General features: G+C 43.4%; 2 protein-coding genes and 2 long non-coding RNA genes across 8 annotated transcripts in view; 2 read left to right on the forward strand and 2 right to left on the reverse strand.

Moving 5' to 3' along the window:
* skib (v-ski avian sarcoma viral oncogene homolog b) overlaps window positions 1-9,719 on the reverse strand; it is a 38,499-nt gene extending 28,780 nt beyond the window's left edge. Inside the window, exon 1 of the mRNA XM_077726104.1 lies at window positions 8,313-9,719. Coding sequence (XP_077582230.1) covers window positions 8,313-9,296 — 984 coding nt within the window. The 5' untranslated portion in view covers window positions 9,297-9,719. The remainder of the gene's footprint in view (window positions 1-8,312) is intronic.
* The window catches only part of LOC144202961 (uncharacterized), a 44,648-nt gene extending 34,157 nt beyond the window's left edge, over window positions 1-10,491 (forward strand). For 3 of the 4 annotated variants that reach the window (XR_013327594.1, XR_013327597.1, XR_013327595.1), the window contains one exon: window positions 6,787-8,792. This is a non-coding gene — a long non-coding RNA (uncharacterized LOC144202961). Of the gene's footprint in view, window positions 1-6,786; window positions 8,793-10,361 lie in introns of those variants that run through there. The other variant, XR_013327596.1, reaches the window with a different exon arrangement.
* A 183-nt stretch (window positions 10,492-10,674) lies between these two features.
* tmem51b (transmembrane protein 51b) lies at window positions 10,675-13,662 on the reverse strand. Of its 2 annotated transcripts, none has more exons than XM_077727300.1 (3): window positions 13,458-13,662; window positions 12,175-12,613; window positions 10,675-11,703 (listed from the first exon to the last, which is right to left on the reverse strand). In XM_077727300.1, exons 2-3 carry the CDS (start codon window positions 12,597-12,599, stop codon window positions 11,280-11,282), a joined length of 849 nt encoding a protein of 282 aa, XP_077583426.1. In that variant the 5' UTR covers window positions 12,600-12,613; window positions 13,458-13,662; the 3' UTR covers window positions 10,675-11,279. The 2 variants fall into 2 exon arrangements, with proteins under 2 accessions (XP_077583426.1, XP_077583427.1); XM_077727301.1 differs by having other exon boundaries at window positions 12,175-12,709.
* LOC144203730 (uncharacterized) lies at window positions 11,255-13,772 on the forward strand. The gene is made up of 3 exons (XR_013327754.1): window positions 11,255-13,290; window positions 13,419-13,531; window positions 13,634-13,772. It is a non-coding gene; the product is annotated as an uncharacterized LOC144203730 (long non-coding RNA).
* Window positions 13,773-14,598: the final 826 nt, after the last annotated feature.

The raw sequence follows: 14,598 nt of genomic DNA on the forward strand, positions 1-14,598 counted from the left end.
GTCCGACATGTTGACTTGGCAGTTGAATTATGAATTTTTTTTTAGCTATGCAGAATTCTTGAAGTACTGTACAATTCTTTAAATCACAAAAGTGTCATTTTTTTTCCATTTTATAGTCAGGCGCATAAATTTGTATCCATAAATTTAAGCATGAATTTTATTATCACAGTTAAAAGTTTTATGCCAATAATGAAGTCACTAGTCTAATAAATATCAAATTCAGATTTTTGGGACTCCCAATGACTTGTTCATACTTTTTACAACTCGTTGCTAGGCAGAATTTAAAAAAAAAATCACCAAATTGGCTTGCACCATTTCAGCTGACGTTGACTTTATATACAATGATCATTTGAAATGTATATAAAAAGAAATTGTTAACTCGACAAGTCAAACTGACCTAAAGCAAGTTGTGGAAATGTGGCTTTAGTTTTATGTTGACTTTACTGGAAGCACATCCTCTTAACTGGGGAAGACTTAATCACTTCATGACATCGTAATCCCAAAACTAATTATGCATCTCCCAAATAACAGGGGAGTTGTGCAATAGGAATCCTCCAAACATTCCTTCCCCCCCTTCCGACCCCCAACCCGTCAACGCACCCGCACAAACAGTGCTTGGCACCAGTTGCAAAGTGCGGCGCGACCCCGCTGGTGATGAGAGCCATCAAAACAGGAGGCGCAAACAAGATTTGGAGTCAAATCTGTCTGAACACAGCAGCAGTCTGTTTGCTTTTAACCGCGTGAGCTAATCCTCCATCCCAGTTTGGCTTTGGAGTTTGGCGATGGGCGAATCGGAGACACGGGTAACATGCCGTTTTGTCATATGGCACCAGCGGGTAAAGATTTGCCTCTAAAGTGGTCCCCAAAACAGAAATACACTCTAAAGTGGACCCCCCAACCCCCCTAATAATATCAAACTCCTCCCATCAATTGCCATAGAGATCCTATTCATTTAAATCAGGGAATCATACTTTGAATGCTCACGTGCCATTGACGGTGTTAAACGTCCTTTCCATTTCGACAGGGAGGGGCTAAGTAATGTTCCTCAGACTTAACCAATCCAACTTTTTTTGGCCTATACCAGATTGTTTTTGTGACTTATGTCATTGGTTTCAACTATGCAGAGGCAGACTGTCATATAAATGATGTTTATTATAGAATTTCAATAGTCGGGTGGCATGGTGGAGAGTGGTTAGCATATTTGCCTCACAGTTCGGTGGACTTTGTATGTGTCTGTGTGGGTTTTATGTGGGTGCTTGTTGTTCTTTTCCTCCCACATCCCAAATAAAAACATGCATAGTAGGAAACATAGTATAAATAGTGTTAAAAATGTATGTTTTAGCATAAGCCAATGAAATGGCTGTTGCGGCCTGCTGTGGCACATTTTTCCCCGCACTGTACGTGCAACTGAGACGCTGCTCTACATTTGATGCACGCTCTAATTATGGCATTCCACAGCAGATGCTTATAGGCCCGCCGTACTTTGAATGAGCCTGGATGATGACGTAATGGCCGTCTGAGTTTCCAAGAGGCGTACCAAGCAGATCGGGAAGGTCTAACACGCACGCCCTTGGCATTCCAGGAGCAAAGCGAGATTTGTGTAGTTCCGAGTCTTCGCCGACCAAGCGAGTGCCGCACCCCTCAACTGCAGCGGGCGGCTTAGCGTCTCCGTCGGCAGCAGATGCCTGCCTCCCCAGCAGATGGGCCTGATTCTTAATCACGGGGATGGAAATCGGGTGGCGATCGTGGGGAAATTGATCACGCCTAACCCAATGCAGACATCTGTTCCGTAGCCGATAGATGCCTATTAACGCCACTCCTTGGATATTTGAATGGTGCTATTACATTACTTTTCATATGTTCAACTACTTGTGAATACTTAACAGGGAAATAATTTAATACATTTTTAAAAAGCCAATGTTTTACATCCAATTACGATATTTCGGGAATTACCGAATTCTGAATTGCAATGTCTAAATGCAATTTGTGAGCCAATATTTTAAACTGAAATGCTCAATAAAGGCAATTACACTCATTATATAGAAGTTCTTTCTAACACTGGCCACTAGGTGGTGAAGAATTACAAATAATATCGGAAAAAGTCAATATATCGGTCAATCTTTATATGACGGAACATTACTCAAATTGCGAATTTAGCACTTATTCTTTTGTTTCGACTTTATTTCAGACAATGTCCGATCTTGAAAAAAAAGTCTAAGGATGGGCCCGATATACCCTTTTTGTATTTTTAACGATTTATCTGATTAAAAGCCGACAAATAGAATACAGTGAAAATCTTCACTTTTTGACTCAGTTAGTTCACGTGTCCTTCAAAACAGCCGAAAAAGATCCTGAAAATTTTCCACCCTGGGAGAGTATGCAAAGCTCTCCGCACTTCCCCCGAAAGAGGCGAGACCCCTGTAACAAAACAAATCCCCCCCAAAAAAGTGCCGCACTTGACAACTGGTGAAAGGCCAGAATCGGGGACAAAAGGAACGGCGGATCTTTCGCCCGCGTCGCCTGTGACAGAACCCCAGCTGACACTCTTTTAACATGAGGTCACCCCTGGGAGAATGGAGGGCGCCACCCCCGCGAGCGCCTGACCGTGGGGACAAGGTGACGGTCTCCGGTGGGGGGGCTGCCCGGAGGGACCAGAAAAAAAAAGGGCTGAGGCCACAATGAAAGGAAAAGATGTGAGAAAGAAGCAGGACGGACATTGCGCAGACGGCCACGTCAAGGATGTCATGTGGCGGCTTCCTAGAGGTCAGCAGACAGATGGGAATGGAAATGAGCCGGCCCCGAGAGCTCATTTTAATCTGGCCGCCAACGGATCATCCCGTCATTACGTGCTGTCGTGTGCGTGCCAACGCCCTGATGCTCCAAAACGACAAATAAGTCATACGTCACATTGTTTACTTCCATCCTTACTTTCATGCTAGTATTTCTTAGATTTGTATTCATTGTAATTTGAGACAGAAGAAAGGTATCAAACTTTAATACAAAATTTGAATTGAGTTTAGTGTAAGGTTAGATTAAACTTATTTTTGTGTGCCTGCATCGTATTTCGAGTTCATTTAAATTTGTTTATGTTATGTTACGAGCGCGTTGCCATGCAAAAAGTCCCACCCTAACCTCCCCTCCACAAAATCCATCTAAATTTAATAATATTAAACCCATTTTAGGTCTATTAAACCACTAGTTATTTATTACTTTGTTAATAGATGACGAATTAAACATATACAAATGTTTTTCCAATCCAAAATCGTGTTTTTCAGTTTTTTTCAGAGGGTTGGAACAAATTCATTTGTTTTTAGTTCATTTCTATGGGAAATATTCGTTTGAGTTACGAGAGAATTGACATACGAGCTCAGTCCCGGAACGCATTAAGCTCTTATCTCGAGGTAACACTGTAAATTAAAAACTATACTACATAGTTGATATTCCATTCCGCTTATCCATACATAGGTCGTGCTTGTTTAAGAAATCCATTGAAATGACTTCATTTTTATACCAACTGCCTCCTGCAGTACAATTCAAGCTAATTCTTCTATTAGTTTTAGTTGCAGAAATCTATATTTTAGGAAAACCAGTTCTACAGGATTCTATTTTCTGACACAAACATCACATAATGTTGCGCAATAAGTGCTAGACACACTTGATATGATTGTGGATTGCAAAAGGTAATAATAATAATAATATGTGGACCTTCTCAGACAAAGAAGTTAAATTTGTAGAAGTAGTAACAGACTGCTATTTTTAATGAATTCAATAACTTTAATGGCCGCGAATAAGTGGAAGCACAAGCCCTTGACGCTCACTTGATTGGTTCACGCCACGTTTGAGGCTCATTTTTGCCACGGAGAGGAACAATGGGATGAAAAATGGCATAAATTGGCCTCAGCCCAATGACTTTAATAGTTGCGCCGTGAAAGAAAGGACTAACTTATGCGCTCCCATTTGTGCGTTAATGCTTTCTAACTGAAAGCCGCAACAAGAAACAGGAAAATGCAATCCCTGCTTTTCTAATCCAAATGAGAGCAAATGAACAATGTGTCGGATGCATTGAAGCGTACTTTTGACATTTTTCCTAAAAAGTCAGTTAATGTCAATAGACGTCTAGTCCATTTGAACTATATTATTAGTTTGAATTTGTTTTTATATTCTTATTCTGTATATAGTATGAGGGTCACTTGGTCATTCGCACAAACCAATGATCAAGTCAAAAGTCTTATATATGAGTTAAAGCCATACCCCAATCTGTCCCGACTCCTCCCTGACTCTTATTGGTCGTTACATGTACCCTCTTCGTACAGGCCACGCCCTCAGCAAATTAAATCGCAATGAGCTTGCAATGCTACTTATAGCGAGGTATCATGAAAAGTAAATATAGACAAGTAGTTCCCTCTTAGCCTAAATTTTTACTTGACCACATTAATCTAAAACTGTCTTAAATGTTTCTTCAGCGGCTCAGACGTTAATGGGCAAAGAAAATAATTTACAGCATTAATTGGCTAAATTAAGCATCTTATAATATATAATAAAAGCAGTACTGTTAGTTTAAAAAGCTAAAAAACCCTGATATTTTCAGATAAGTGTGGTGGCAATCTGCACTGCTTTTTGGAGCCAATTTGGAAGCAAATGTTCATTTCTAAAATCAATGAGTCAAATTTGACAAAACAAGGCGCCAATCCACTCTATCCTTCTTTGCGTTCTTTATCAAACGGCCATCTGTCCAGCGGTCGGGTCTGCCATTGGGGTGGAGTGGGCGGCCGAGTTAGTGTCTTTGGAGAGAGGTCGAGGGTCGCGGCCCTTTGACCACACGTCAAAGGGCGTCCCGGCAAGCTGCTCTCGTCCACGAATCGGCGGACGCCGTGCGGAACGGACACAATGACTAAGCGGTTTGACCAACTCCCACGCACATCCCTCAAATCGCTCAATCCAAAGTTGTTTCCAAGGCTATTGCAGAAGGCAAATACGGCCTGAATTAGTAGAAGTGAAATGCAATTTGTTTTACTACTCCCGTGACACAACATGTTTACATTCCCTTTCATTTCTTACCATAGCATTCACCAGCAAAAACTAGTCAGGCCTGATTTACTAATCGTGCTATCGGGCGCTTGTTTATGGAGCGCCCAGATCCAATTTATTTCCATTGCTTCAAGATGTGGTGACAATATAACATACGTGTGGTTGATTTCAAGTTTACGGCAATCACACTTGCTGGCTTGCCTTTTCCGAACTGTTGATTTATACCACAATACTTTAAGATGGTAGAGATTGTCATTCATAAATGTGACTTTAGTACACTGTAATGCACAAATCTGTTTTAAATTGGTGGTAAAAAAATGGGCAGCTGTCTGTGGTTGCCAGAATTTTACTGTAAATTACAATATAATGCTTTGGGAAATACTAGTGCTGCAAAAGTGTTTTTTATGTTTGTTTGGCTCTCGATAGTCCGTTTCTGATACTCAGTACCGATTCCATGCTCTCTCTATATTCATTCATTTGCTGATAGTCCTCCCACTTCAAATAGATTGGACATCTGCTCATAATTAACTATTTGGTAAAAGTGTGCATCTTGGCCAGAGGAAGAAAATATTTCATTTTTAACTCTTCTACTAGAGATAAAGTAATGGATTTTAGCCATAGGTAGAAATGTTAATTTTTATCTTATTGAAAGCCAATGTGGGAAAAGACACCAGATCCATTTTGACTAGGAACTCTAGTAGTGATTGTTCACTGGAAGCTCCTCCCCTTTTAAATGAATTGGACGCTAGTTACCATCAACTTTACTCCATTGAGGTTTCCTACTAGCTTGAATTTCAATATCAAGCCGTTAGGAAGCAGAAAACACAAATAAGCAGCATTCCAAAGTCTTATTTTATAAGGATATGCAATTGTGTAAATTGCCACTGATCACCAGACTTCCAAGCATCCGCAATCAAGCGCAAACTGCAGAATTTGCACTTCTTCTTAATAAAGCCAGCGTGTGACATGTGAGGCAGTCTGAGGCCGGCCGATAACGTGGCCCGTTTTTTTTTTTTTTTTTTTTTTGCGTGGCTGGCCGGCTTAAGCTTGGTGTGCGAGCCGCCGTCTGGCCTTTGAGCAGCTTGGCCTGTCAGGCTGATGTATGGCAGCGGCGCTGGTGCGCGGCTCCCCGAGGTGCCTGGCCTGTCTGCTAAGTGGGACACGACTGACAGTGAACCACAGCCAGCACGCACTGCACTGCACTGCACTGCCCGCCAGCCTCGCCCCCACCCGGCCATCCCATTGTCTTCTATGGAGCATACTAAGCATAGTGATGCCTTCAGATACGTCATTCACTCCTTAAAAGATCTTCCCTTATTCAAATGAATTTGAATGATGTTAATCCATTCCAAGCTCCAAAAATAAACCAAAGTAAACCTGCTATAATATTGCAATTCAGCTCCAAAAAACACAAACACGGAATCAACAAAATGATGACGAATGAAACAATTCAATTCTAAAAAGACCAGGAGTACGTTCATTCATTTTCCATACCTCTTTTCGCAAGGCTTGTGAATGTTGTGGAGCTTAACCCAGCTAATTATGGACAGGAGGTGGTGTACAGACTGAACTGGTCGCCAACCATTTGCAGGGCACATGGAGACAAACAACATTTAATGTTCACACTCATGATTTATGTTGCGAGCATTATGACCAAACTGGACCTTTAAGCCAAAGTTCCGAAGTGATTTTGTGACATCCCACCCAGTCGGAATTTACTTCTCTGTTGAGCAACTTTGCTCAATTTTTCTTCCCAAGGTTCCCCGAGATGACGCATCTCCTGGCTGGCGCTCAGACGGCAATGGTGTCCACTCATTTGCCTGAGTCCCACACAGCAGCTGCTCTGTGACCAAGCCAGCCCGCCCGCCAGCCAGCCAGCCAGTCAGCCAGCCAGCCCCCCCTCCTCCGGCCGCCCACCCCTATCCTCTATGCTCTTTTGTCCACGCTGACCCACGCAGGACGCCATCATGGTGACACCCACACCCACCCACCCACGCGTAGCTTGTCCCTCCCCGGCCACCCTCAAACACACATCCATATCCCAAACCTCATTAAACTCTTAACCCCAGCACCACCTAAAATAGCCTCCGCTCACCCCTCCTTCTCATCCTGCCTAAAAATGATCGGGTCTCCATTTATCTTAACGGAGAGGATGTGTTCCCACAGGAGGGCTTGGTCACCCTGGATTGGTCACTCGTCAGTCGCAGGACACGCAGAAAGACTGACTGCCAATCACTCTCACAACTCAAGCGACATGCAAATGTACTACGAACCCATCAGTGATCTCATAATTGAGGGAATTAAAAAAAAAACATGTAGTACAGTACTCCACTTCCAAAATTAATTGGTTCCAAAACTTTTTCGTAACTTGAACATTTCGTAAGTAAATATGTACTTTATATGTAAATCTCTCATTCGTTCCACGGTGCTCACACATCTACCAACTAAACACTTTAAAATTAGACAGTGTCCCAATTTAATACAAAAGCCCTGTGTGTGTGTGTGTGTTCAGTTTTTGATCGCTTAATAAGGGAAATTTAAAATTACATAACAAATAAGGAAATGCATTTACTTTTTGGGGGATTTGGTAACTTGGATCGTTTTTGTAACTTCAGTCACCCATTTGTATATAAAAAATTGTAACCTGAAATTTTCGTACCTAGAAGCATTCATAAGTAGATGTAAGACTGTATAACTTTTATTTACTATAAATTCCAAGTGCAGTTCAGTTGTATTTAACTTTTAAACTTGTATTGGTGTTTCATGTTCATGTGACAAAGTTGTGAAATTATTGGGGCCGACCTCCTCCAATTGATATAAATTTAACGTCTCTTGCCATCAACCGGAAAGAAGTTTAATTGTGCGGTCACAAGAAAAAAACAACTAAATTTTAATTACTAATAAGAAACAGTTCAGAGAGAAAAGTACACATTGGCCACACTTTGTCTCTGTTGTTCTCTCTTTAATTGATTACACTTTTTAAAAATGTATTTGATGAAAGTTGTAACTTGAAATTTGAGTATTAAACACTCATTACCGGCAATAGACTCCAGTCCACGCCAGCCAAAGAATTCAAAATAAATGTTCATTCAGGATGCAACTGTACACTGACTTAAATCATCGGCGTGCCGCTTATGGCACGCCAACCACACTTTGGAAACCTTGGTTGTTGCAGATTGTCAAAAGTTGGGAGAAGCACTGCCTCGTGAACTTTGCCCAGTCAGATTTGTCAAAAAAAGCAAGCAAGCAAAGTTTGGAAGCAAATAAATCCAGAGCCAACTTACCCTGCACGCCTTGACGGCCATCTTGGCGCTCAAGTCATATTTGCCCTTAAAGTCCCTGAGCAGCTGCTCTAGCCTGGGCTTCTCCTCTCTGCCGCCATAGTCCGGATCCAGCAGCACGTAGGCCCGCCAGTTGGCCGAGTCGAAGCCCCAATGCACGGTGCGGTTCTCCAGCCGCTTGTGGCTGTGCACCACAAACTTCCTGGGGGGGAACATGAGCCTGCAGTCCAGGCACTGCACACAGGCGGCCCCGGGGCCCGAGTAGAGCTCCGGCACCAGTAAGCCCTTGCAGCGGCCGAAGCACTCATGGTAGACCCGGAAGCTGGCCTCACTGCGCTCCAGCTCCGGGAGAGCATCGCCAGGACCGGGGTGGGGGACAGCGCCACAGGCAGCGCCGGGACCACCAGCACAGGGACCGGCCGTGGGGCGCTCCTTGCCTCCTCCCCCGCGGCGGCGCGGCGGGTAGGAGCCCCCGTAGATGAGCGCGTTGCACAGGCGCTCGGCGTCCGTCTGCGTGATGAGGCCGCAGGAGGGCGCCGAGAAGGGCAGGATGCCCACCACCTTGAGGATGTCCAGTTGCTCGGCCGTACAACGCGAGCAGTAAATGTGCAAGTCGTCGCACACTGAGTTGATCTGCTGCAAGGAAAAGTCCCGCAGCACGCTGTTGAGGATCTGCGGGAGGCACAGCCGCCTCTCGCCGCCCACCACGAAGCAAGAGATGGGCTCGCGCTCCAGGAGGGTCTCGCAGCGCTCCGTCGAGCGGTCCGACGGGATGAAAAGCGGCCCGGACATGAGCGGCGGTGTGTGGCACGGCAAGCTGAGCACCAGCTCGGCTTTGACGGCGGCGGCCTCCTTCAACAGGGACTCATGATGCGGCCAGCGGGCCGAGAAGGACGCCGGTCCGCTCAAAGAGAGCCTGGAGCTCAGATGGAACTGCTTTAGAGTTTGCTGAAGTCCCGGGTGAGGCTGGACGCTGCTCGCCTCCATCTTCCTCCAGGCGAAAGCGACAAAGCGAGAAGAAGAAGAAAAAGAAAAAAAACTTGGAAAATGTCAATCAATAATCGCTTTTGGTTGTTGTTGCTGTTATTTTTGCGAAGCGTCTATCGCTGTCGTTCACTCTGCGCCCGAGTAGAGCAATTCCACGCCGCCGCCAGTCAGACAGCTTCCCCCGGACGAGGAGCAGCTTCCCTTCCCGGTGCAACCCATTCAGGGGAGAGAGAGAGAGAGAAAAGGAAAAAAATCATCCACGGAAGCGTGTCCTCTCTCTCTAATGAACAACTTCCACTGTCGGAAAATCCCTGAAAGAAAGAAAACACCCCACGATCACGAGTGTTGCCTTCTTCTTACGCCTTCCGTGGCCGTTTACGCACTGCTCTTAATGTGCGCTTCAATTGTGCCACCCATTCGCCCTCTCTCTCTCTCTTTTGCCTCCCCCCTCTCTCGCTCTCTCCCTCCCTCCCTCGATCTCTCTCTCTCTCCCTCTGTTTGTTTGTGTCTGCTTCAGTCATTGAATCCCAGCCAGGAATGTGACTGACTCCCCGGGCTTTGGCTCTTCCCGTAGACAGCTGTGCCTCCCACTGCTACATGGCAGCTGCACATCCAGAAAAAAACCCAAAGAAAAAACTATTGAGAAAAGGGTGTAAAAATACTCCTTGTGAAATAAAACGAAGGGTGAAACGATAAGAGGGTGATTTAGTTGAGTTTGATTGTAAATGTTTCAAGTTATTGAAATGGTATTAAAATATATTTAATTAAAAATAATGTAATTTATAATTGTAACAAAATAACTTTTATATTACAAAGAAAATAAACGAATTAAAATGGTAAAAAAGAGAATAAAAAATAAGGTTAACTATGTAAAAGTATGTTCAACTCTTCTTGCTGTTTAACGCCATCTAGAGGTTGCTTGTGAAACTGACCCTGTGACCTGTATATAATGTTGCCTGCAGGAATCTGGACTATTTTAATTGTCTATCATTGAAGGAGCAGGACTAGCACTAAAGCTTTTTTTAATGGCAAATTTTGTTTCTAACATTATTTCCATTACCCCAGGTTTGAAGCTGTTGCCCCACAACCCGGCCACCGTTGAAGATGGACTGATGGCTTGGAGGTCTAAAAACATGGCTACTTCTTTCCTGAAGTTGCTGCCCTCACATCACAACCTGACCTGGAATAATGGTACGTGCATCTTAAAAACTTTGTGCAACCATCATTCACTTCTTCGTCATGTCTACAAAACCTTTAATACTCAATTTAATTCCATTCACTAAGGGCCCAAATGACTAAAAATAAATAAATAATGCAATCTCACTGACATTCGCACTGCACACCAACCCAAATTAAAAAAAGAAATAGTGCCACTTAAAAAAAAATAGATACTGATTTTATTACGAAACCAACAAAGACAGCAATGTTGCTCAACATGAATACACTTGCCCACCTTCAACATATTCCTTTCATCTGAACTGCCATTTGTTTCAACAGCATTCCAAATAAAAGGCCTCAGTTACCAAGGTTGACCTTAAAAAAGCATATTAATAACTTTGCATTGAAATTTCTGCTTGAAATTGTTTAATTAAAAGCAGGCTGCAACTGAAACCTGATTTATTTGAATACAAAATACTTTAAAGAAGTCAAACCATTACCTTACGGCACCACAATATTTAATTTTAGGTACTTGAAGACACACTTAAAACATTAACAAAGAATTCCTCCCATTCAATGAATGAATCTTCATTAAGAACACAAATACAAAATGCATCAATGTTAAATATCCCTATTTTTTTGCCCTTGAAATCCCACTTTTATTGCCTTTAATTGGCGCAGAGGGGCGAGCTAACAGAATGCAATGGGCAAAGTTCCTCAATCTCGTAAATAGGCGCTCCCAGCGACGTCTAACCGATATGTTGAGTAGCAGCCGTAAAAAAACTGGTTTCTTTGGGAGTGTTAGCAGTCCACAAGTAATTGCATTCAGTCCAATTCCGGCGGCTTGTTGTCGTACAGCGGCGGCGGCGTGATAGGCTCGATGGTGACCGGGTTGGTCGTGGGACTGCGGATTTGGATGCGGAAGTCTTTTAGGTGCAGCTTGTCCGACTTGATGCGCCGGACCCGTAGAGGGCGCAACAGGCGGCTGGCCCGGCTGCTGCTGCGCTGCGCCGGCAAGCTGGGCTGACGGGCCGCTTCGGGCTGGGGGGCCGGCGAGGGGGAGTCGACGTTTGAGGGGGCGTCTTCGGCGGGTGGCTCGGCGCCTTCGTTTTCCACGGCCGCGATGATGTCCTCGTAGGACGGCAGGTGCGTGTTGCTCTGGCGGAGGTTGCTCTGACGCACGGGGTAGTCACTGCTACCCACTACTTCCTCGTAGCTCGGAACGCTGAACGTGGTCGGATCCGGGACACTGTGAACGGAGAAGAAATTATGAAATTAGGAAATTATTTGCCAGCACTTAATGATATGAATTAATACATAAATACAATTCAAATGCATTTATTTCAAATAAATGTTATTGAATTTATTTATCGCTTCACAGCTAAAATGTTAAGAGTAATTTAGAAGGATATTTTTACATGAACTGGTCAATTAATTGCAAAAGTGATTAAACCAAATTCACATCTGCTGCATCAGACTGTTGTGGGTTAAAATATCGGTTAACAGCAGGGGGCAGTATTGGACAAAGTGGCGACTTGAAAATGTTATTGAAAGATTTTCATTGGAAGCCAAGTTTGCATGCTTCCTAAAATGTATAATTTCTCGAGTTACTAAAAGAAAAAAACACCCATCTGATCATTTTAACAGTTGATTGCAAAGAAAAAACAATATTATAATTGAATCATTCCCATTTGGCGGACTAGAACTTGAGCGTACTCACTCTTCTTGCTCGCCTGCCACATGATCCAAGAAGGCCGCCCCCGCCGCCGTTGCCGATTGCTCGTTGCTTTCGTTGTTGGCTCTGCGCTTGCTCCGAATTCCTAGGCAAATGGACAGCAAGAGCATGGCTAGGCCCACGCCGACCAACACCATGGCGACCGACGACGACTTGGAGAGCTCTCCATCTTCGCTATCGTCATCGGCAGCGGTGGTGGTGGTGGTGTTGCTGGACGCGTTGGTAGGGGTGCCCGACGCTTCTCCGTCAATGGGGATGACCGTCCACACGATCATGACCACGCCCAGCGCGATGAGACCCACGCCCAGGGCGCACAGGGCATAGTGAGCCCCCGAACCAGTGTTCCCGGAGCGGGCGGGCCGGTCGGTGGCTGGCTCGCCCCTGCCGCAAAGGCCCCGACTGGAACACATCCCTGCAGGACGTACTGAGAAAAACACCAAAGTTCATGTGGGCATTTCCAATCCTTGGATTTCCTGTAGGATGTTTAATTTTCTTTTTTTTTCTTTTTTATTGGTGGTTCCTGAAAAAACACGACAGTCGTCGCATGCTGTCTGTGACAAATAATTCAGATATAATATTCAAAATATGCTATTTTTTAAAGCATGCAGAGGCAAGGCAATCGAAATGCTCACTATATAGATGTGTATATTACAAATACACATTGCATTCCAAACATTTATTTTAAGTTGAAGTCCTCTAAAGTGTGCTACAATTTCTGTTTCATATTTAAAACATTTTGACGGTCCATCCCCCAAAAACTTAAATCCAAATTTTGCCACTTGAATGAGCATTTTCAAACTGAATTTGTATTTTGAAAACTGCAAAAAAAGAACAATCAAAATTTTCCTTAAGGTGAATGAGTTTTTTTTTTAAATTCAGTTTTCAATGCAATGGTTCAAATGACCTTATTCAGGTAGAGTGTCTTAATTCAATTATTTCAGTGAACAATTTCTAATTCAATTTTAGCCACCCGGATTCTGTTTTCGGTGACACCGAAATCAGCCATCTTCCTTTACAACAGGTGTCAATCATTAACCACTGCCAAGCCACATTGTGGGCTGCAGTTTCTGCTAGACCACCCCACCAGTGAGCCAACTTTACGTGAGTAACCCAACTTTAGAAGGAAGGATCGTCAATTAATTTCTGCCAACTTAAACTCATGTTTGCCTTCAATTGTTTTCCAGTTAAACAGAGCGATTTGTTCACGAAGCTTGTGTGCTCTTTCGTAGATCGAACAACGACCTCAACTTCCTTAATGGGTGCCTTACCTGAATCAGGCAGGTGGGTTCGCCCAGCTCACTGGCACATGCAGACGATGAAAGAACTGGACTCCAAAGAAAAGGTAATGTTGCTATCTAATGTCAAATGATCCGATGTTCGTTAATCCCGGAGTTTAATGAGTTGCGAGGAATTTGAGTGTAAAGTACCGCCACCTTCCACATAGGGAAACCTCGCTCCAGCCCCACCTCTTCCCTGCCCCTGGCGTCCAAGATATCATGTATTCAAGACTAGATGACTTAAGACGGGATCTGGGGCGTGAGCTCATTGCAGCCATCTTGCGTCAGAGTACAAGACTTAAGGTGAGTTATTTTACTGAGAGCCTTATTAATATCCAACCAGCTTATTATGGTTCTGACTTGATTTTCATTTATTTTAAAAATATAGGTAGTCAAAATATTGTATGAAGTAGATTTGCTGCAATTCAGACATTTTTGGAAAACATTAGTTTGGAATATTAAAATAGGTAAATTCTTTTGACAACAGTGAGAGAAAAATGTTGATTTTATCCCTGTTAGCCATTTTTATGGTTGATTTTTGGGGACTTCAGAAATTAGGCTATTTAACACTTGAGGAGCTTTATAGAAGATAAAAATCATCTTGTGGCCAAATCTACCACTGCAATAAAATTGAACAGGAATTTAATTCCGTAAATGCCAGGTGAGCATGGAGAACAAATTCTTTCAAGCACTTGACGTCCCTTTGCAAGTTTGAGCTCGCCTTGTTTCAACAACACGTGGCGACGCCCACAATGTGGGGGCAAACCTGTTTTTCACTCAACAGAAGTTTGTTTTAAGACTAAACAGCATACTACATTGTTTTGGAAATATAATCTCACTATCTCACTTATGATAATGGAACACTCGCAGCATATTTGGAGTTCACTGTGTTTTAATAGAGTTTTTGTCCCGTATTGCCCTTACGTTAAAAGAGCATCAGCCGTGAATCCAAAATCTGTACTGCCTTCTATTGGCAATGACCGAATTTACTAATAATTATGAAATTAATTAATCATCCCTGATGGAAAAAAAAATCAAATCAGGCGATCAATCCTAGTCTGTGCTACTTAGCTACCAAGTTTATGGACGATCGATTCACCAATGAGAGGAGTAAGGATTCTAAATTAATATC

Source organism: Stigmatopora nigra, chromosome 10, assembly GCF_051989575.1.
Source record: "Stigmatopora nigra isolate UIUO_SnigA chromosome 10, RoL_Snig_1.1, whole genome shotgun sequence".
Lineage (NCBI taxonomy): Eukaryota > Metazoa > Chordata > Actinopteri > Syngnathiformes > Syngnathidae > Stigmatopora > Stigmatopora nigra.